Source organism: Spermophilus citellus (genome assembly GCF_964194105.1).
Source record: "Spermophilus citellus genome assembly, chromosome: 13".
Taxonomy (NCBI): Eukaryota; Metazoa; Chordata; class Mammalia; order Rodentia; family Sciuridae; genus Spermophilus; species Spermophilus citellus.
In genome coordinates this window covers 86,818,770-86,842,002 of record NC_138193.1, presented here as the reverse complement: position 1 = coordinate 86,842,002, position 23,233 = coordinate 86,818,770, and the positions used below count along the sequence as shown (strand labels likewise).

The 23,233-nt window shown below is 34.1% G+C and overlaps 1 protein-coding gene across 3 annotated transcripts in view; it reads right to left on the bottom strand.

Moving 5' to 3' along the window:
• PRKD3 (protein kinase D3) overlaps nt 1-23,233 on the bottom strand; it is a 66,827-nt gene that overhangs the window by 31,889 nt on the left and 11,705 nt on the right. For all 3 annotated transcript variants that reach the window (XM_081264078.1, XM_081264079.1, XM_081264080.1), the window contains exons 3-6: nt 10,368-10,506; nt 8,597-8,728; nt 7,213-7,370; nt 631-823 (exon numbers count right to left, since the gene is read on the bottom strand). In XM_081264078.1, the coding sequence (XP_081120204.1) occupies nt 631-823; nt 7,213-7,370; nt 8,597-8,728; nt 10,368-10,506 (622 nt within the window). The remainder of the gene's footprint in view (nt 1-630; nt 824-7,212; nt 7,371-8,596; nt 8,729-10,367; nt 10,507-23,233) is intronic.

The following is a 23,233-nucleotide window of genomic DNA, read 5'->3' as shown; positions in this document are numbered from 1 at the left end:
ACTTTTTTTTGTTATTGTGGTGGTGGGGATTAAACTCAGGGCCTCATGCATGTTATGCAAGTGTTATACTGGTAAGTTACATCCCCAGCTCCACTAGCTATGTATGTGATCTTAAGCAATTTACAAATGAAAATGACTGCTAGTACTAATGATTTTCATACAATGTTTGGTATGTAGTACAAACATATATATATTTTTAATATTTGGTTTTTAGTTATAGGTGGACACAATATCTTTATTTTATTTTTATGTGGTGCTGAGGATCAAACCCAGTGCCTCACCCATGCTAGGCGAATGCTCTACCTCTGAGCCACAACCCCAGCCCCGACACATATATTTTATATGCTTTTACACACACACACACACACACACACACACACACACACCTTTCTTTTTAAAGCTGACAAGTAGAAGAACAATTTCTTCAGCAAGTTCTCCTAAATAAAAATATTTTAGTAGCTCAGTAGTAGAGCACTTGCCTAGCACATGTGAGGCACTGGGTTCAATCCATTGCACTACATAAAAATAGACAAATAAAATAAAGGTATTGTGTCCATCTACAACTAAAAATATTTTATATTTATTAAGAAAAAAAAAGAAATTTTACTGAAAGAAAACATTCAATCCTACCTTTGCACTGCATTCCTTGGCGAAAGAGACCTTTCAGTAACCGTTTGCAGTACTGACATATTGTGGGGCGGCCGTAAGAGTGAACAGCAAACGTGTGTGGAACTTTTACTCTGCACATTACCATCTTTTCCATCCAGATTGGGCGACCACTCCAAGATGGAATTCTCTTACTTGGTTCTTGGTGAACATGTGACTAAAATATAAATAAGTCAATATTAAAAACAAAGTGTGGGAGCACAGCTTAACCACAAAAGTCATTATTTGCAATGCTAAAGTCAATAATCTGAAATGTGGATTTCAGCAATTTCCTATGGAAAATTTAGTTTATCAACCCTTGAAGGAGAAAAGTATAGATTCTTTTTCTTGCTATTATTCACATTAACAACAACAACAACAACAACAAATGAAAATAAGGTGTGTTCATTCAGATATATGTTATTTTTTTCATTGACTAACTATTATTTGCCAGGCACGTTCAGCATATAATTAAAAGCCAAAAACCTTAACATGATGCAATTATTTTATTTTTTTTTTTTTTGTAGTAATGAGGATCATACCTTAGGGTGCTCCAATACTGAGCTACATTCCCTGTTCTTTTTATTTATTTTTTGTTTTGAGGCAGTGTCTTGCTAAGTTGCCCAGTCTGGCACTGAATTATGATCCTCCTGCCTCAACCTTCTAAACTGATGGAATTATAGGGGTGTACCACCATAATCGGTTTAACATTAATTTATAACTAATTTTCAAATCTATTCAAAACATGACCAAAGCCAGGAATGGTGGCTTGTGCTGGTTATTCCAGCCACCCAGGAGACTAAGGCAGGAAGATCACAAGTTTGAGGCTAGCCTCAGCAACTCAGAGGACCCCTAAGCAACTGAGTGAGATCCTGTCTCAAAATAAGAAATAAAAAGGGCTGCAGATGTGGCTCAGTGATTAAGTGGCCCTGAGTTTAACCTCCAAACCCAAAACAAACAAACAACAAAAACAAAACCCTAAGGATTTAATCATAGAAAATGTACATAAATTTGAAGAGTATTATTGTATTATTGAACATGAAGTCTCAAAATTATTTTAAAATAAATTTTAGATTTTCAAATATATCTCAACCAAAATATATAAATTTATGTCTAATTCATTTTGATGATACAATTAATGACAGGTACAAAATAATTAAAATGGCTTTAGCTTTAGGGGCTGGGGCTGGGGCTGAGCGGTAGAGTGCTCACCTAGCATGTGTGAGGTGCTGGGTTCAATCCTCAGCACCACATAAAAATAAATAAAATAAAGGTATTGCATCCAGCTACAACTAAAAAAATGCATTAAAAAATGGCTTTAGCCTTAGTAATTAGGCTTTAAGTAGTTCCTTAATATTTTCAAGTTCTTTGGATTTTTTTCTCCCAAGTGAACAAAAAACAAAATTAAAGAACAATATGAAATTTTTGTGTAATGTAAGGTGTAACTATGGCTCTTTCTATATGAAGGAAATAAAGTAAATTGTTGGCTATTTCAATGTGGCTCATTTCATTCATTCACCAAACATTCACTTATTATTATATGCTAGGCCCCATGTTATATATTTGGGACACAAAACTGAAAAAAACATAACCCAGGTTCTCAAGCACAAAGTTAAATACCTAACTACCACCTAGATATATGAACAGATTATGCTGTATGTAACTACTTGCATCTTCTCTGCCAGAAATGAGGTCCTGAGACTGTTTGGATGTCTTCTGTAACTAGGAATATTTATAACTCAGAAAAGTTGAGTTATTCTATATTAATACGTTCCACTAATGGAAGCAAAAGAAGTCAGAAAAAAACAAGAGACAGAGAAATGTAAGAGGAAGTAAAAGGAGGAAGACGAGCAAAAAACAGAAGAAAAGGAAAAGAACAGAACAAAACAACTGAATGCAGAACACTATAAAAGGAACACAAACGTAGTTTCAGATCAATAGTTTTTTCCTAATGTGTAGCGAGAAATTTCTGAAATGAATTATGAAGCTGTTTAATTCAGGAAAAGTTCAAAAAGAATGTTAAAACCCAAACCACACTTGCATGCTTCAGATGTCCAAGGTGTCTAGTCTGGCTCACCCTTCCTCCCTGCTGCCATGCATGGAACACCTTCAGCCAAAGGAACACCACAGGGATTCTGCAAAGTTAAGAAAGAAGCCAAAGGGAACCAGAAACAGATATTTTAAGTCTGCTCACCCCTGGCTCCCTATTCTAATGGTGGCTCAACACTCTGCTTCTCTTGATTCTGCTTCTACCACTTTTGATTTATCTCAAGTTCAAAACACACAAGGTGGAGTTAGACTGATTTACGCAGCCATGATCAAACATAAAGGGCACTCCTGTAAAAAAGAAACTTCATAACAGACCTTTACACATATCAGTGGTCAGTTACTGCCTTCTGGTCAGGTCTTGCTGGGATTGGGGTCTTCGGGACATGGTAAAGACCATGTGTATCAGGAACTGTTCAGAGGATCAAGGTTGTAGCAGCCACCTAATATGTTATATCCAGGTAAAGTTATTTATGTTATCTCAATTTTAAATAGGAAAAAATAGGCTCAAAGGGATTAATACCAGTAAGCGGTAATATCAGAATCGAGATTTATGTTTAGTTCTTCTTCATTCTAGTCCATCTATAGATTTCCCATCTCAATATATTGAGGGGGCTGGAGTTTTGGCTCAGTGGTAGAGCACTTGCCTAGCACGTGTGAGGCACTTGGCTTGATCCTCAGCACCACATAAAAATAAATAAAATAAAGATACTGTGTTCATCTACAATTAAAAAAATTTTTTTAAAATATATTCAGGCTTCCAATACAATCCTACTTGTAACAGCAGTTTGTCTATTAAGGAAGAAATGGTATGGCAGACTTAATCAGAATTTGAAGGAAAGAGAACGTTGGTAGATAAGCAAGAGAAATTGATTAAAATGGGACTATGAAGGGGCTAAGGATTTAGTTCAGTGGTAGAGCTGCTTATTTAGCATATGTGAAGTCCTGGGTTTGATCCTTAGCACCACAAAACAAAAAAAACACATACAAACAAAAAATTCACCACGATCACCACAAAAATCCCAAACACAGGATATTTAAAAAGAAACACATAAGGTCTATCTGGGAAAATATCTGCAGGGCTTGAAGTTTAGCTAAATGATAGAGCATGTGCAAAGCCCTAAGTCCAATCCCTGGCAGTGCGCGCCACACACACACACACACACACACACACACACACACACACACAAAGGGGGCAGGGAACTATTGAGATTAAAGTAACAATGAGTGAAATTTCTTCTTACCTTGTTTTAATGTCCCCTATTTACAAATTACCATTTTGCTTAAATTGTTATTTCTTGCCTATTAATGCAAAGCCAGAAATTTTCTAAAAGTAATTGATTATTTCCACAGTTTGGTTTTAAGCTAACATTTGCCCAAGTTAATTGTCCACAAAAACCATATAACATTGCCAGTACTATATTGTATATAATAATGAAGAAAATAAAAGCATTTTTAAAATCAGTAATTCCTCAATTATGTATATTTAATTGGCTTTGGAGTATTTCTCGGTGAAAGAAATATCTCCACTTTTACACATACACTTAGATCCAACATTTTCTTTCCATTCTATTCTATACCCTCAAGGATATAAAGAAGCACTTAACTGTCTCATCTTCAAAAAGTCAGCACTCAATTTTGGATTCTTTAACCTTAGTGATCCCAATCTAGCCAAACTCAATGAACAGTATATCTTCTTCTATTCTTCTTCTATCTCTGTTTCCTCTTTAGACTGACTTCTGATATAATAACAGAAACGGCCTTCTTACATGTGAACAAAAACCATCTTGTTAGACTCAAAGATTTCTAATACGAATAATATCTCAGTGACTCACAAACTTTTCTTTCTCATTTCCCTACCTATATAATCAGGACAAGACTATAGCTCCTAGGAGTGTGGTTAGGAGACATGGTAAAGCTCCTAGCACAAAGCCTGGCACATGTGAGCCACTCTGCTCTTCTCTTTGTTCAGCTGTCTCCGCTGTTCCTATAGTGTATCCTCTCTTCTTATCTTTCTTCCTTGTGATTTTCCTCCCGAGTTCTTCCTTTACTTTATATCTAACTTTCTGAGACTGCATGACTAGATCCACAAAACAAAACCTTGAGGACTTTCCACTCTACCAGTTTTACTTGTTGTAAAATATTCTAAGCAATCAAGCCAATTCAAACTTGTCACTCTACTTCTTATACTTTCCTAAGGAACTTTCATCTTTAGGATAAAATATAAGCCAAGAGATTTAAATTTAACTAGTTAGCCTCCTGTACCAATGGGTTTGGCATCCACATATTCAGCCAACCTTGAACTACAAATGTAGTTTACCTATGGTGGATGAATCTGTATTGAACAAACACAGACTTTTTTTTTCTTAGGAATAAAGTTCCCAAAACAGTAAGAACAACACCTATTTACACAGCATTTGCAGCATATTAGGTATTATAAATAATCTAGAAATGATTTAAAGTATATGAGTATATGCATATATAAATGTACCAAAGAGAATTTCACAATTCTGTGCATGTTGAAAGTACGAATCAAAAATAAAGGAGTGAAAGGAAGATCAATAGAGGAGAGGAGGAAGAAGGGGAGGAAAAGGGGAGGAAGAAGAAAAATATATACAAGAGGATGTGTGAAAGTTATATGCAAATACTATACCATGTTATATAAAGGACTTGAGCATCCATGAACTTGTTCATAAGATGCACCAACTTTCCTACTATCAATCTTCACCCAAGCTTTTCCACATGTTTATACCTAACTCCTTGTTCTTGGTCTCTATGCCACAGTATTCTTCTTCTACTTTAAAATAAGACGTTTTACCCCAATATCTTAGTATACCAAAATCTTGTAACCCCCTTGGGCATCAAGACAATATCCCAAGTCTTGATTTTGCCACTAACATACTGAAGATCAAAAAGGTTATAAAACAACTAAATGATAAGATTACAACCTATGGATGAAAGTCATTTCAAGTACTATTAAATGATTAAGGGAGTTATTTCTTTTTTCTCCTACCTTTATCTTTGAGAAGCACAATACATTAGGGAGAAAAATCACAGATTTAAAAATAATGAGATCTGGATTTAATTCTAATATCTCTTATTCATTTGCTCTGTGACCTCAGACAGGTTCTGGGTCTCCACTGTCTTATGTGTATACAGACTTATGAATATACCTCAAAATGTGAGGTTCAATGGAATCATTCACTCACTAGTTCACGCACCAACTGAGTATCTACTAAGTACCAGTTACTGTGATGAGCATTAGGGGCACATAAAGACACAAATATTGTCTTCTCTAAATAGATAATAAACTCCTTTGGGACACAAAAGTGATATTAGGTAGTATGTCATATACACAATTAGAAAGTTTTGAAAAGTATGATGTCATTCACAAAATAAAATAACTTCTAGGTAAGGAAAATTGGGAAAGGCAGGTAGGTAGCTATTGAGGTAGGTCTGGAAAAACTATGTACGACTGACATGAAGAACAGAGTTAGGAGGAACAAGGATGTGCAGGAAATGTTGGAATAACATAGACTGCCAGGAACATAGACTATATAAAGATTTCTGTGATGGTTAATCTTGGTTATGGACCTGACTAGATTGTGAAATGTTTAGAAAATCCATAAAGCTTACTTCTGGGTGTGTCTGGAAGGGTGTTTCCATAGATGACTGACATGCAGGTCACAGAACTGAGTGGGAAAGACCTGCCCTGGATGTGTATTGTCCAATAAGCTGGGGTCCTGGCTTTAACAAAGAGCGGAAGAAGAAGAAAACTTGTACATGCATACTATCCTCTTTTAAGTGGGAGTATTCTTTTTTTTTTTTTTTTTTTGCTGCCATCACAGATTCCAGCTTCTTCAGCCTTTGAATGTGCACTTGCACTAGAAACTCTCCAAGACACTTTGGGGCCTGTAGCCTTGAAATGGGGTTCATTATTGGTCCTTCTTACACTCTGAGGTTTCAGCTTTTTCGACTGAGCAGCTCTCCAGCCTACAGATGGCCATGTAGGACTATTAAACCTTTGACTGTATACGTCAATTTAATAAATTCCCTCTTTTAATCTCTCTCTCTCTCTCTCTCTCTCTCTCTCTCTCTCTCTCTCTCTCTCTCTCTCTCTCTCACACACACACACACACACACACACACTATTGTTTCTGTTCTTCTGGAGCTCCCGAACTAATAGTTTTCTAGTGGGAAGCAACATCAAGTTGCATATTAGGGAAACTCATCTGGCTGTTTTATATGAGATGGAAAGTTAAGTATGGAGACCAGGAGCCAGGATACTGGCTAGTAGCTAATGCAATGGCCCAATTGATAAAATAATGCAATCCTTAGGTACACAAAATCCAATTTATTCCTACTGGTAAGATTTGTCTTCATTATTACATTTTAAACTTCTTAAGTATAGGAATATTACTATATTTAATTATATAAGTTATATTCTAGAATGATGTCATACCCTGTGGAAGCATTAGGAATAACTAGCAAAACCTCCTTCTATTTCCTTAGAATACATACCTCTTCACTGAGAAGGGCTATACACTCAGGCTGTAGGGGTCTTGGAACTGAGAGGCCAGGTCCTGGTAGAGATACATTCGATAGCCGTCTCTTTCTTACTCCACTACAGTTATTTGGTATCTTGAAGGCACACCGTTTGTGATAATTTAGTCCACAACCTAAATATATTTTAAAAGGTAAAATGTAAGATCAAAAAAACTTTACTGCTTACATGTGACACATAAAAAACTATCACTTCTTTTATTTAACTTACTTTCTCTGTCAACAATACCTACCCTGATTAAGAACTCAGATGACAGGCTAAGTAGAAGGTTACAAATTCAAGAACAGGAAACATGCAGAAAGGTTAAGTTAGCTTTAAAGTAGTAGATCCTGAAGTGCAATCCCAAAGGCAATCACCTTGGAATTTGTTAGAAATGTAAATTACTGGTTTCACCTCTGATTTATTTCATTAGAAACTCAGGAGGGGGCCTACCTAAGTGTTTTATGATGCCTGGTAAAGTTTGAGAGCCACAGCTTAATACAGTGGCCAGCAGCAAACGGTGGTCATGTATCATATCTTTCCTTTGATGAGAAAACCGTATGAAACTCAAATATCAGTGTTCAAAAATACAACTTTTACTGGAACACAGCCATGCTATTTGTTTATGTATTGTCTATGGTTTGTTTCACACTACAACAACGGAATTAAGTCACCAGAGACACCACATGCTCTGCAGAACCTAAAATATTTACTCTCTGGCTATTACAAAAAAGTTTATTGACCCTACATACTAAAAGACTGCTTCTTTGTAAAAAATGTACATCTGCAGCCTATCCCCTAGCAATTCTAATTTAGAATGACTTTGACCATTATATTTAAGAAACTTAACTTTCTAAAAACTTTTAAGTAAGGAGGTTAATATTTACTGAGCCACATTTTGTGCCAAATGTTTTATCTATATTACCTTATTTGAACCATTCATGAAACCAGTGGGGTTGAATATATTTTTACAGAGAAATCAATCCTCAGGTCTAGTAAGTTGCCTACGAATAAAAATGTGTAGGTGGCAGAAGTAGGAACAGAATCTTATAATCTCTGCAATCCTTTTTTTTTTTTTTTTCCCCTTCTCAGTACTGGGGATTGAACCTGGGGTATTTTACCACTGAGCTACATTCCCAGCCCTTTTTATTTTTTATTTCAAGATAGGATCTCATTAAGTTGCTTGGGGCTTAAGTTGTTGAGATTGGCCTTGAACTTGTGACCCTCTTGCTGAAGCCTCCCAAATCACTGCACCCAGCTAATCTTTGCAATTCTAAACCCTGGTTACTACTAGATCCAACTATGACTTGTTTTTTCTTTAATAATAAAAAATGCAAATATGAAAAAATTTAAACCACATACCTTCACATTTTAGTCCCTGACGTACCAATCCCCAGAGCATCTCACCACAATAATCACAAAAAGTAGGAGCTTTGTAAGAATGTACATAGAGAGTATGTGGTCGAATCTGGAAGTCTTCTACTGTGGCCAAAGCTTTTAAAAAGAGAAGTATTAAAATAAACTTTGCATTTGTAATTACAAGGAGATCAGAAATGCTCACCATGTACATTTATGTTGAAACAGAATCACCATTTCTCTAAAATTTTCATTTGACCATAAAATTAAATTATTTTCCACATTCTATACTGTGAATTTTAAACTTGTTTAGAAAGTCCACTGGCTTCAAATTTTGAACTCCAACTCAACTTGGAGGTCCGTATGCAGATTATTTGGTCCTTCATAAGCATTTTCATATAATGACAAGAAGATAAATAGTTGTTAGATCTATTTTAACTAATTAAAAATTGTTTAGCTTCCAATACACCGGGGAAAAAACACTAAAATTAAAATGAAAATACTGTGGAACTTAACCTCAATTTATCACAAATTTCTGTTGGAAAAGAGTCCTAATTTAGGATCCCATGATACAATCTGTTTGTTCTCCATAGTCTTAGTGATTAAGAGAGAGAGAGACTCCTTCCCTCTCAGTGAACAAAAAAACAAACCTGCAAGTATAATTACTATACATCCTTGTGGTTTTATTCCGACTGGTCCATACAAAGAAGGAATAGACGTGAGCATGACTTGCAGGGAAGGCAAGGAGTGGAAGCCCCTCATGAGTGAAAAAGACAAGGAATGGAAAGTATACATACATAGTTTGGGGTTGTAGTTTAGAAGAGTGATGGGGAGGGGCTAGATGAATGAGAAGAACAGAAATATAAGAGGAGTAGGAACTAATAAAGAAAGGTGATGTTGGTCAGAGAGGCTCTAAAGAATAGGCTCAAAGATGAGTGTGGGGTGAGGGAAACGAGGTAGCAGGACTCTGAATTCTTAGGTGGCAAGTTTATTTGCTTTTTCTATCAGTCTTCCTTTCTTGTCAAACAAAAAGTATCACAGACCTATTATGTGCATAATTATGACATTCTTTCTCCCTTTACATATGTCACTAACAATCTTGCCCATAAACTGTTGATGAGACTAAAAATGGAGTTAAGGAACAAGGAATGGCAAAAGCAAATAAGGTAAAGAGGAAAATGCTCATTGGGAACAAAATGGGAAGAAGAATTTTTTCTGATATTATTAGTTCATTTTAGTTATATATAATATTAGGGTTCATTTTGACACATAATTATACAATCATGGAATATAATTTTCTCTAATTCAGTCCCTACTAGGAAGAAGCATTTTTTTTTAAGCCAAGGAAACCAGTACTGTTATTTCCTCTTTCATATCTTTAATTTTTTTTTCCGATTCTCTTTTCTGAACCTCAATTTCCCTCATCTAAACTGTTTATAAAATGGGAAAAAGAAAACAAAATTTTAATATTGTTTTATTTATTTGATTCAGATAAAAAAGAACATATTTCTTTGTCAGTTCAATTGACAATTCCATTAATTTAGTAAAACCCAAGTAATTTGCAGTTCATTTTCCTACTTTTTTCATCTGTGAAAGTAGTAAGTAATCTTCCTAAAAGTAAAATTACATAGTAATGACTATTTTATAGAGGAAAGAAGTAAGCAACCATATAGTACCAAGACCAAATGTAACTGAACATAGCATTTAATGCAGAAAATAAAGCTCTTTGCAAAAATTAAAATAAAAAAGAACAAAATAAAAGGAGTTATTTACTTACCTGAAAGAACAACTTCTACTAGATCTCCTTCATGTATTTCATCTGCTGAGGTAATCAGCTGCAAAATATTTTCTGAGTTCATGTCATGGCGAAAGAGAAGAATTTTATCATACATGCCAAAGAATCCACACTCTGGAAACTGTGGGAAAATAGTCCTATATCAATATACTCATAACTTTCTGTTTTTATAAGTAAATGTCTCAAAGTTATGAGAGAATTTTTAATAGTGTTTTAGCTTAACACTATTTGATAGCAATTTTATTGATATCCAAAAAAAACCACACTCAAGCTTTGTGGTTAAAATTCAAAAATAGAAAAGTAAATTTATAAATAGTCAATGATTATCTTTTTTTTTTTTTTAAGAAAGAGGAGAGACAGAGAGAGAAAGAGAGACAGAGAGAGAATTTTTTTTTTTTAATATTTATTTTTCAGTTCTCGGCAGACACAACATCCTTGTTTGTATGTGGTGCTGAGGATCGAACCCTGCCGCACGCATGCCAGGAGAGCGCGCTACCGCCTAAGCCACATCCCCAGCCCCAACTGATTATCTTAAAAGACAAAATCTCTTTGAATGAAAGCACTTTTTTTGTTTGTTTGTTTTGTGTCGTGCTGGGGATTGAACCCAATGTCTCCTACATGCTGGATAAATGCTCTGCCACTGAGCTACATCCCCAGCCCCACACCTCTTTGAAATAGAGAATTTTTATATTGCTGATGAAGAATATAATCTTGAACTCATACTCTTATTATTATATAGCTTGAAAGACAAGTAGTTTTTCACATTCTCTAGAACTGCATTGTCTGATATATAGTTTCTATATTTGCTACTATAGTTTGGATCTTAAGTCCTCACCAAAGATTTATGTGTTACAGGCTTGGCACCTTGGGGTGGTGCTATTAGGAGATCATGGAGCACTTATGTGGTAAGTAGGGTTACTGGAAGGTTTTTATGTCATTGTTCCCTGAAGGGACTGTGGGACCCTGGTCTTTTTTTTTTTTTTAACTGTCTTTTGTTCCCTCATGAGGTGAACAGTTCTATTCTGCCTCATGCTTCTACTATTATGTGTTTCTTCACTGAAAGCAAGTGAAACCTTTGAAACTGTGAGCCAAACCAAACCTTTTCTTTATAAGCTGCTTATCTCAGGTGTCTATTAAGGTTGCCTAATGTAGCTATTAATCACAAGCAGTTATTTAAATGTAAAATAATTAGAATTAAGTAAAAATAAAATTTTGATTCCTTATTCACTCAAGCCACATTATATATAAGCACTCAACTGCCATGCTAGCTACAAGTTATCATACTGAACAAGACAGATATAGAACACTTCCACCATCCTAGTACATTGTAAAACAATGCTTAGAAGACCAATAATAATCAAACTATAGTCACAAGACTGCTATTTCCAATATTTTTGCCAGACACACAGTCTCTAGCATTTATTTAATACCTTATTTATATTTACTCACTGTAATTACAAATGCATCATTTACAATACCTTTCTTTAAAACAAACAAACAAACAAAAAAAACCTTTGGCCAGAGCAGGAGAATTGCAGATTTGTTCACATATGCCCTATCTGTATCATTTTAAGGCTTCTCCATTTTGTCAATATAGTGCCAAGACACTTTGGGGATTTGTATGTGGCCTAAAATATGAAGATGTATGACTAATATTTTTAATAGTAAATAGTTTGAGGTTAAGAGAGGATTTTAAATACTGGCCTTACAAAATAACCATGTTTAGTTTCCCAATCAATTTTTAAAAATGAGATCATCTTCAAACCTACTAGGGTCTTGGGATATGCTGCTCTAGAAAATTCTTCAGGTCTCAAGAATTATGAACATTCATAACTTATTTTAGCTCCTCACAAAATATTTTTTAATAAACTATACAGTGTGTCAGGCCTTATCAGGCCTATGTTGAATGGCCTGAAAGAAATCACATAAAACTATAAATGCATTTATTTTAGGGATGTTGTTGGTGATAGAGTTTACTACTTCATACAATAGCCCTGCTTTGTGAGGACCCATGAAACAAAAGTTCCCTGGTTAGTTTTGTATGAGCAACTTGGATCATATATAATCAGTGATGTTTTTGTGTTTACTTTGCCTACTAGAAAAAAACAAGCCAAATTTGTAGTCTACTTTACCAGTCTAGGATCTATGGCAGGTGTTTTTAGGTGCAGAAGCAACCTACCTTCCTCTTGTTTTCTGACTTTAATTTTCCCCATGAGAAAAATCTTTTATATCTCTCTCTCAAGAGTTCTCAAATCTTTTATTTTTTAAAGTTAAAATTTAAAAAACTGAAAACAAGAACTTCATTAGAAAGTTGGGAGATTATTAGTATTTTTTGAACCTGTTAAATAATAGGAAAAAATAGAAATATTTAGATTTTTATAAAACTAATTCTATTTTCAATAATTTGAGTTGCCCAATAGGATTTATAAAAGTTCATAATATGCTTTAAAATATTTAACACTATAATAATTCTCAGCTGGAAAGATAACAATAAAAATACAGACTCAGGAAATTATTACATTTTTATTTAAAATTTAAAATAAATTAATTTTAAAATGTTAAAATTTTAATTAGAGAATATCTTCATAACTTAGTTCCAACAATTTTTCACAGTGAATAAAAAAAATTCCACATTTCATCCTTATAAAAATAAACACTCTAACAAAATATTTTTTTTTAAATGCTGGTGGGGGTGCTCTATCACTAAGCTACATTCCTATCCCTGTTTTTTTTTTTTTTTAATTTTGAAACAGGGTCTTGATCAGTTATTTACGCCAGCTTGGAACTTACAATCTTCCTGCTCCAGTTTCACAAGTAACTGGGATTAAAAACATGTACTACCATGTCTAGCTTCTGATAAAATATTTGTATGAATGAAGCTGAATTTTAAAAGTCATATTTCTTGTAAGTCTGCTAAATGCAAGGTATTTGCCCCATAATGTGTAAACAGAAAAAAAGATACTACCTTCTAGGAGATTACAATCTAGTAAGAAATAAACACAAATATTATACCACATGGTTAAGTTAATGATGAAAATGAAATAAAAACAAAATCATAGAAATAAAAGCAAATAAATAACTGGGAAAGTGTAGTAAAGGATACAGAATGATATTTAAACAGAACTGTAGTTAAAGAAGCTGGTGGGGGCATGCATGGGTTCCATAAGCTAAAGGTAAACATGTAAGTGTCATTGTTGAGAAAGTACAAGGTAAATGGAACAAGGTGAAGTGTAGCCATGAGACTGAAGAATGAGGTAGGGAAGAACCGGGCAGAAATAGCACAAATATGCACACAGGCCTGGCGGACTATACTAAAAACCTTGGAGTTGACAGAGTTAGTTCAAGCTCTGCTACTTACTAACTACAGAAACTTAGATCAGCTATGAAACATCCCTTTATCAGTTTCTTGTTTATAAAATGGGGATAACATAGTAGTGTGGCTTTATAGGGTTCTTGTCAAAATTAAATTTCTTGATAGCACTATGATCAATAAATACTGGTGGTTCATATTATTCTGTATCCAAGAGGGAGAGACTCAGATCAAAGCAATAATATGAACAAATCTGTTACCTAAAAAAAATAATGCTTATAGCATTGTGTAAATAAACTGAAATAGAAGAGACCAGAGCAATCTCCTGAAACAAAGAATGAAGCTAATGTATGGGAAATAAAAATCAGAGTCTGGATTATATAATACAAAATGAAAAGAGATGAAGAATACTTCTCTCTTTAACAAAACATATGGATCATTAATGCTGATTTGATCAAAGCAGAAGTCCTAAAGAATGGTAATGAAGAACTGAATTTAATAAACATACCAATGAAAGAAGGAAAACAACATTAAAATAAATTTACAGCTTGGACAAAAAACAAATATAACCTTCTTAACAGACATATGACCTAATGAATAATAACAACAAGAAATTGGTATTAAGAGATCCAAGAGCAAGTTAAAAAATTACAGAAAGTATTACAAATGTTTATTTAAAATAAAAATTTATACATCAGAGGCTGGAAAGCTATTGGTGGTAATAAAGAATAAAGTCATTTTCTAGGCTAGTAAATACTTTCATAATATACTCATCTATAAAATTGACAAATTAAGAATTCTGAGGGGAAAAGTTGTAATAACTAGCCTAAAATAAATGGATTTTTGCTACTCGAGATTATAATTTAATGGTATGGCTGGTAAGAGATTTAGGTGTGTTTGGTAAGATTATCTGAAAGCAAGGGTCAGTACTAAATGATAATAGAAAATGTAGCTTGGAAAAAACAACAACAAAAGATTAAATACTGTCACTGAACATGAGGGAAACATTGTGGCCAAGGTTTAAAAATATTAGAAGTCTGGAAGCATAAATATATTAAAGATAAACATCTAAAAAGAAGAAACAGGAAATAAACAATGAGAACACACTTTAAAAAGTCTAAACAATTATGCAAAATAAACAAAACAATCTGCCAATGAAATGGATATACAGGGATATTGTTCATAATTTTAACAAATTCAGAAATTAGTTCTTTCAAGCATGAATAAATACGTAAAACAATGCCTTAACTCTGGTTACACATCAGAACCACCTCTGGAGCTTAAAACTTGAAAAGATGCTCAGGTTTTCTTTTCCCATAGACACCTGAATTCTAAATTTACTTTAAAAACATTATTCAATATATTAAAAATAGTCTTTATTTTTAAAAATAGTTTTATACTTATAGAAAAATTCAGACAATAGTACATAGAGGGTTCCCATATACCCTATTATTAACATTTTACATTAGTTTGGTACATTATAAATTAATCACCTAACTTTATCAACTAAAGCCCATATTTTATTAAAATTTCCTTAGTTTTCACCTAATGTCCTTTCTCTGTTCCAGTATCCCATCCATGTTACCACATTACCTTTAGTCGTCCTGAGGCCTCTTTTGGCTGTGATGATTTCCTCAGACTCTAATGCCCTTGACTGTTGTATTTAAAGAGTGCTGGTCAGGTATTTTGTAGGATGCCCCATTGCTGGAATGTGTTTGATGTTTTTTCATGGTTAGACTGGGATTATTGGTGTCAGGGAGGTAGACCACAGAGGTTAAGTGCCATTCTGTGTCATCTTCATTATATCCTATCAAGGGAAGCTATTATATGACATCACTGATGTTGACTGAGTTAAGGTTTGCCAAATTTCTCCACTGCAAATCTACCCACCCACCCCCTGTCCAGACCATATTTTTTCAAAGTAAGTTAAAATGAGCATCCCCCACTTAATAAGCAGAAAGTTATGTTCTCTTTCCTTGAAGGTAGAATATCTACAAAAATTATTTGGAATTCTTCTACCTAGGAGATTCGTCTATTATCCTCCATTTATTTGTTTATTCAATCATTTATAAATGTCCATATAGACTCAGGGATATTTATTTTATACTTTGGGATATTCTACTCTTTAAAAATAAATAAAGATATTGTATCCATCTACAACTAGAAAAAATATATTTAAAAAAAATTCAAAGGGTTAAAAAGAGTAGAGGGCAAAATCTAAGTCCTAGTTGCTTAGTTATCTATCCTATAATCAATACCGCCCAGAATCTTGAAAATATTTTATATACAATCAAGTAAACATGAATGTGTTTTCCCCTTTTACATGGATGGTGGCACACTACACTTTTCTGTACCTTTTAAAATTTTTTACTTAGCAATAGAGATCATTCCATTAACAAAGGAAGTTCTTATTCTCCCTGCACTCACAACTGCATTGCTTTCTACTAGTCTCTATTGATGGGATGTGGAGTGAGCAGTAAAATTAAGGTCAAACTGCCCTGAGTTCAAATCTTACTAATTGTATAATCTTACCTCAGTTTCTCCATCTGTAAAACAGTGCCTATTTCATAAAATTATCATGAGAATTAACTGGCTTTTCTTGATTTGCTTTCTACAGATTATACCTATGAGCCTTCTTGATTGTGCAAAATGAACTCTTTTCCCTGTCCATATGGGAAAGAAACAGAATTTCATCACAAAGGTATTAAATTCCCACTCCCACACATTCTCCTTATTCACTTTGGACTCTTTTCTTTGATTTTCCATGAAAGATATGGCTTCAAGAACAAAAGATTCATTTTTCTACAAGAATTTTACAGAAGTTCCTTTTTATGGCATTAACTTATGCTTGTTATAAGATTCCAATACTTGCAAAAAAATTATTTAAGCAACACATATTTTGAGAGTTCTTTTTTTAAAAAAATATTTTTTAATATTTATCTTTTAGTTGTAGTTGGACACAATACCTTTATTTTGTTTATTTTTATGTGGTGCTGAGGATCAAACCCAGGACCACGCATGTGCTATACGAGCGCTCTATGGCTGAGCCACAACCCCAGCCCTTTTGAGAGTTCTTTAAGGTTAAGCTCATGTCATTAAACTTCTGTCACTAAAATGTTAGATGAGCTAGGAAGCTTGCAAGTTTTTATTTTACTTGGTCACATCATACAATTTTTGCATATAAACAGAAGCTTCAGAATTTAACATTATTTGAATGAATAATTTATCATTATTTTAAAAGAGTATGGATTTCATTTTAAATATACTGGGAAACCATGGGAGTTTTAACATACATTTCCTTTTTCCTTTTTTTTTTTTTTTTTTTTTTGGTACTGGGGATTGAACCCAGGGGCACTTAACCACTTAGCCACACCCTCAGCCCTTTTTTTTTTAGAGACAGGGTTTTGCCTAGTTGCTTAGGGCCTTGCTAAATTGCTGAGGCTGGCTTTGAACTCTCAATCCTCGTGCTTCAGCCTCCTGAGCCACTGTGGCCATGTGCCATTGTGACTGGCCACTTAATTTACTTTTTTTAAAAAAGGTTTTTGTTTTGGGTATAATAAGTAACTAATCTCATTTAGGAAGTCTGAAAACTATGCACATGCAGACCCACTTGTGTGTGTGTGTATGTGTGTGTGTGCGTGCGCAAGCCTGTATCTGGCTCAAAATGCCATTTAGTGCTAAAGTTGAGAAACCCTGATATAGGGAATAAAGGAGTCAAGAGTATAGAGACACTGGGAAATTTATATAAATGTAACCACCACTTAGGTTAAGATATAAAACATTCTCAGCACCACAGATTTTTTTCATATGCCCTTAATTTGAGATGCTGAATATTTACATGATTTTCAAATTTGATACTAAGATAGTCTTTTTATGCATAAATCAGATAATAGAAAATAATTGGCAAGAATGTTCTCTTTTCAGGTTTCCTCTAAAATCCCTAAGAACCTAGAATGTAGTTATTTAACAGGTCCTTACTAGTTTTAAGATTTCTAAAAGATAAAAAAATCTATTGACTATTATTATTTTTTTAATCTTATTTTTGTGATGCCAGGAATTGAACCCAGGACCTCACACATGCTAGGCAAGTACTCTACCATTAACTAAGCTATGGCTCCAGATTGGTGAATATTAAGCAATTAATTTGGCATTACTAAATTCCCCAGAACCAAGTCTAATATTAACTTAACATCAATTTTTTTTTTTAAAGAGAGAGTGAGAGAGGAGGGAGGGAGGGAGGGAGGGAGGGAGGGAGAGAGAGAGAGAGAGAGAGAGAGAGAGAATTTTTTTTTTAATATTTATTTTTTTTTTAGTTCTCGGCGGACACAACATCCCCGTTGGTATGTGGTGCTGAGGATCGAACCCCGGCCACACGCATGCCAGGCGAGCGCGCCACCGCTTGAGCCACATCCCCAGCCCTTAACATCAATTTTTGAAGTGTTGAAGAATTCCATTGACTTTATGATATATACACAAAGCAATAAAGTCTAGTTGAGAATGAGAAAATTATTCAACATGAACTTGAATTTATTTTTACCTTTCATCATTAATCTCCAACTCAGAATTTTATGGATATTACATACCAGAAAAGCTGTTTCAATTAACACCTGCCTTTTTGACCCAAACCAGAGCAATTTTTTTCTTTTATTTCCTTGTTTTGTTATTAATTCTGATTATATTTAATTCAAACTTTCTGGGACCAAGGTTTTAACCAGAATAAGCAGAATTAAAAAAAAAATTTCTTCTTCTAGTTTGAGCCTCCAGATTAGTAATGTTTTGCCTAGACAAAGAATGTAGGGGAAAAGGGGAGGATGTCACCAAGTCACTGTAACACAGCTGTAGTAAAAAAAGAATAGAGTAGAGAAAACAAGACAGACTGACAATAGGTCTCTGGAAAACAAAAGATACAGCTGGGTTTTTTTGCTCTGCCTTGGCAGAACCTGAAAATTATACTCAACCCGTCTCTACAGAGACAATATACTCATTCAGTAGACCAAAATCATTCATAAAATCAGGCTGCAATCGCTGTCTTCAGGTTTAGTATCATGTAAATGGTCAAAACTAAAACTAAATGTTTTAAAATCAGCTAAACGCAGATGGTCAGCTTTAGTCAGAATAATTTTGATTTTGCTAAACATTGCTACAAACTTAAAAAGACTTGCTTTCTGTGTATTTCCTTTTTCACTCCAGTTACTATGTTCATTCAACAAATTAACATTAGCAGTAATGTTATGGCTGTAACATCTAATCCTCCTGACAATATGAAAGCAAGGTGGAAAGATAACATTGAGTATAGTCATTATGCACCAGAAATTGTACAAAGCGCTTGACATAAGTCATCTTATTTATTTTCCTGAAAGTTCCTAAAACAAGTAACCCCTGTCCTTTAATAAGATAAACAATGAATCTTATTTTTTATAGTTTGCTAAATACTAAAAAGTTAAGAGCAAAGCAAAATAACAGTATTGGCTATACATGTTCTGATATTTATTAGTTTTAAGGCTTCTACAAGACCAATGATATTTCCAGATTTGAAAACACTTAAAAAAACCACAGGTATTACTATTTCTGAACACTAATTATATGCCAGACATTGTATTATCAGCTTTGTATTTTAATCACCACATTTTTTTATAGAGATGAGTATTATGATTGTAACTTCACACAAAAGAAGAAAGTGACAAAATAAAAATTCTGCATCCTTGGTCTGTCTCCTCGCTACTGAAATTCTACTGAGATAATACACTCTGCTATGTCTTCCTTGGATTATTCTTAAAAAAAAAAAAAAAAAAAAAAAAAACTAATAACAAAGCTAATGCAATTTCACTATTTGGAACCCATGAAGCATCATTATAAAATGGGCCAAAGTTTTGGTCTATTCCCTCAGTACTTATTTGCTCACTTGTAATCATTCTCTTGATTGTGCCTCCCACCTGGGATCTGATAAGCAAATTTTTACTTGGCTCATTCCCAGTTCCACCTGCTGCTCAGATATGTCTGATTGCCAGTCCCATTAGTTCTTTGGGTTTTATCATGAAAACAAACAAACAAACAAAAAACAAAGAAACCACAGCGTGCTATCCTCAGTTTATAAATCTCTAGAAGACAGATATATTATTTGTGCTTAATTTTGTTTTACCAACTAATACGAAGAAATAGGAATCTGGTGGGGTAGCTCAGTTGCAGAGTATTTGCTTAGCATACACAAGGCCATGAGTTCAATCCCCAGCTCTTAAAAAAAAAACAAAAACAAAAAAAGGGACTCTAATATATACACAGGTTAAAATCTTTTTAGGGGTGAGGGGTACCAGGGATTGAACTCAGAGGCACTCAACCACTGAGCCACATCCCTAGCCCTATTTTGTATTTTATTTAGAGAGAGGGTCACCCTGGGTTGCTTAGTGCCTTGCCATTGCTGAGGCTGGCTTTGAACTCATGATCCTCCTGCCTCAGCCTCCCGAGCCTCTGGGATTACAGGTGTAAGCTATTGTGCCTGGTGAAATCTTTTTTTTTTTAAGTATTTTTTTTAGTTAAAGATGGACATATCTTTATTTATTTTTATGTGGTGCTGAGTATAAAACCCAGTGTCCCACATGTGAGGGCAAGTGCTCTACCACTAAGCCACAACCCCAGCCCCTACAGGTTAAAATCTTACATTCACTGTTTAACTATATCCATATTCACAAAAGAAACCATGCACTATTCCTAAAACAAACAAAAATGCCCAAGCCCAACCTGAAATTTTACTTGGAACATCTCAAATTACAATTTACATTTAGAAGATTTTAATCTAAGAAATATTCTAAGATCTGTCAATAGAGAAAAGTTTTAGATTTCTCCAAAGGTCAGAAATTCTGTTTTTGTGTCAGTTTAAATAAGTGGTTTCAACCTTAGCATTATTAACATTTTGGGCCAGTTAACTACTGAGGAGGCTCTCCGGTGCATTGTGACAATACTCTTGCCATCTACCCAACTAGTAGTCAGTAGCATTGCTTCCCCGCTCCCATTGGGAAGATTAAAAATGTCTCAGACATTGTGAAATGACCCCTGGGGTGGGTATCAAAATCTCCTCAGTTAAGAACCACAGTTTAATTTGATCTTATATATTAAAATCAGAGACCAAGACTATAATACTCCACAATTAAGAACAGTACAAGGGCTTATCCACATTTGTGTGTGTGTGTGTGTGTGTGTGTGTGTGTGTGTGGTACTGGGAATTGAACCCAGAGGCGCTTAACTACTGAGCCACAACCCCAACCCTTTTTTTTATTTAGAGACAGGGTCTTGCTGAATTGCTAAACTGCTTAGGCTTGGCTTTGAACTTGAGATCCTCCTGCTTCAGCCTCCCAAGCCTCTGGGATTACAGGCATGCGCCCAGTATAATTCACATTCATATGTGAAATGAGGAAAAGGTCCACTGGTGTCCTGAGGGAGCAAACATCTTGAGAACTTTAAAGTGTTTTAGGAAACCCTAGGAAGACAAACTAAATAACTATCTACACTAGGGAGAGCAACTTGGGCACAACTAAGACACAAGACACATGAAGTAGGATGGGAACAAATACTGGTGCTTATATGCTCATTACTTTTTATTTTCAGTGCTGACAACTATAAATCTTTTCATCAATGCAAGTAATTACCATCAAAGATTATCTGTAGTATCCCTAGGTAGCAGTAAGAGCAGGTAAAATGTCCTTTACCAAACATTTGCTTAAGTAAGATATTTCTAAGCATAAGAGATGAGTAAGCACCAATCACAATGTATCATGGATGCTGGAAGGCTTTCAAAGCTTCAAAAAAAAAAAAAAAAAGGAAGCTAAGTTTTGGCTTATGCTAACAACAAAAACAAAAGAGACTCCACCCCATTCCACCCTTGAAATGTGTCATGAAATTCAAAGCTCAACTAAACATTATCTGTTGATTGAAAAGAGATTTTCTTGGAAAATAAAAATCTCAGTGTATATATTTTGTGTTTTATCCTTGTTAGAATTTAATGGATTAACTTAAACTCACTATAAGCCTTAAATTTTTATAAGATTCTATTATGTTCTGCCCCATATCAAGAATACAAATTTCTTTTCCCCCCTACTTGAACACATGATACCTAATCTATTTATTTATTTTTATTTTTGGTTTGATTGAACCCAGGGGTGCTTTACCACTGAGCTATATCCCAGTTCTTTTTATTTTTTGTTTTGAAACAGGGTCTTGCTAAGTTGCTGAGACTAGTCTCAACTTGTGATCCTCCTGCCTCAGGCTCCTGAGTTGCTGGGATAATAAGCATGTGCCACTGTGCCTGGCCTATATTTATTTTAAAACTACTTTGAACATTTCCCCATGTTTTTTCCCATTTTATTAATTTTTTTGTGAAATATATTTTTATATAATTTGACCAAATATTTGAGGTCAGTGTTCACTTTAAAGTGCTCTGTTCTGAGCACTTTAAAGATTTTTCTTTCTTTTGTTTTTATTATTTTTACATGTTTATATCACAATTTTGTACAATAAAATCTGCACACTGTAATTTTCCCTTTTGTTTCTGTTTACTGATCTGGGAAAGAGTTTCCTACTGTTCAGAAGTTTGATTGTTAACTCCATTTTATACTAATTTACCTCTGATTTGCATTTACATACTTTTAGTTAGTCTTCTTATCCCTCTTATGATACCAAAGATCTTAAGCCTGGCGCAGTGGCAGATGCCTGTAATCCCAGCAATTTGGGAGGCTAAAGTAAGAGGATCTCAAATCCAAGGCTAGCCTCAGCAACTTAGCCAGCCCCTAGAGCAAGACTCTGTCTCAAAATAAAAAAAATAAATAAAATAAAAAGGACTGGGGATGTGGCTCAGTGATTAACCAAACAAAAACAAAAGCAACAAAAAAGATTTTATGTAATCTATTAACTATTATCCCTCTGTAGCGACTCTATAGGTTTTTTTGTTTGTATGTATGTTTTTTTTTTTTTAATTTTGGCAGTTTAACCTTGGGAATGTGTATATAAAGCAGAAGTATCTTAATTTCATTATATTAGATACAATAGCCTGAGGGTATGGAAATACAAAAAAGCATGCTTACTCACTGTTTAACAATTAACTATCTAGTTAAATTAGGCGAACTCAAAATTATATGATTCTGATCATATATGCAATCACCATTAATCTAAAGAAAGATGAATATTTATTCTAATAAAGAAATCATAAATTGCACATGCATACAAGAAAAGTAAATCAATCACATAACTGATAAACCATTAACCTCTAATTTTCTGTACCAATAAAAAGTATTAGAAGAACTAATAGAAAACTGTGAATTTATCTATGCAGATCAAAGAAAAAATCAATTTGTCTTCTATATAAAACAGATTGACAAATATGTATATTTCATAAAGAACAAAACTGGAAGTTGACATACATTTAGTTGGTTAGTAACTTTCAGTCATTTCTAGATCACCACTGATGAATTCTATTATATTTTCAACAGAGAGCAATCTTAAAACACAGTGGCTAGAGATTTGGAGATCTTTTAGTTAGAAACCCAGTGAG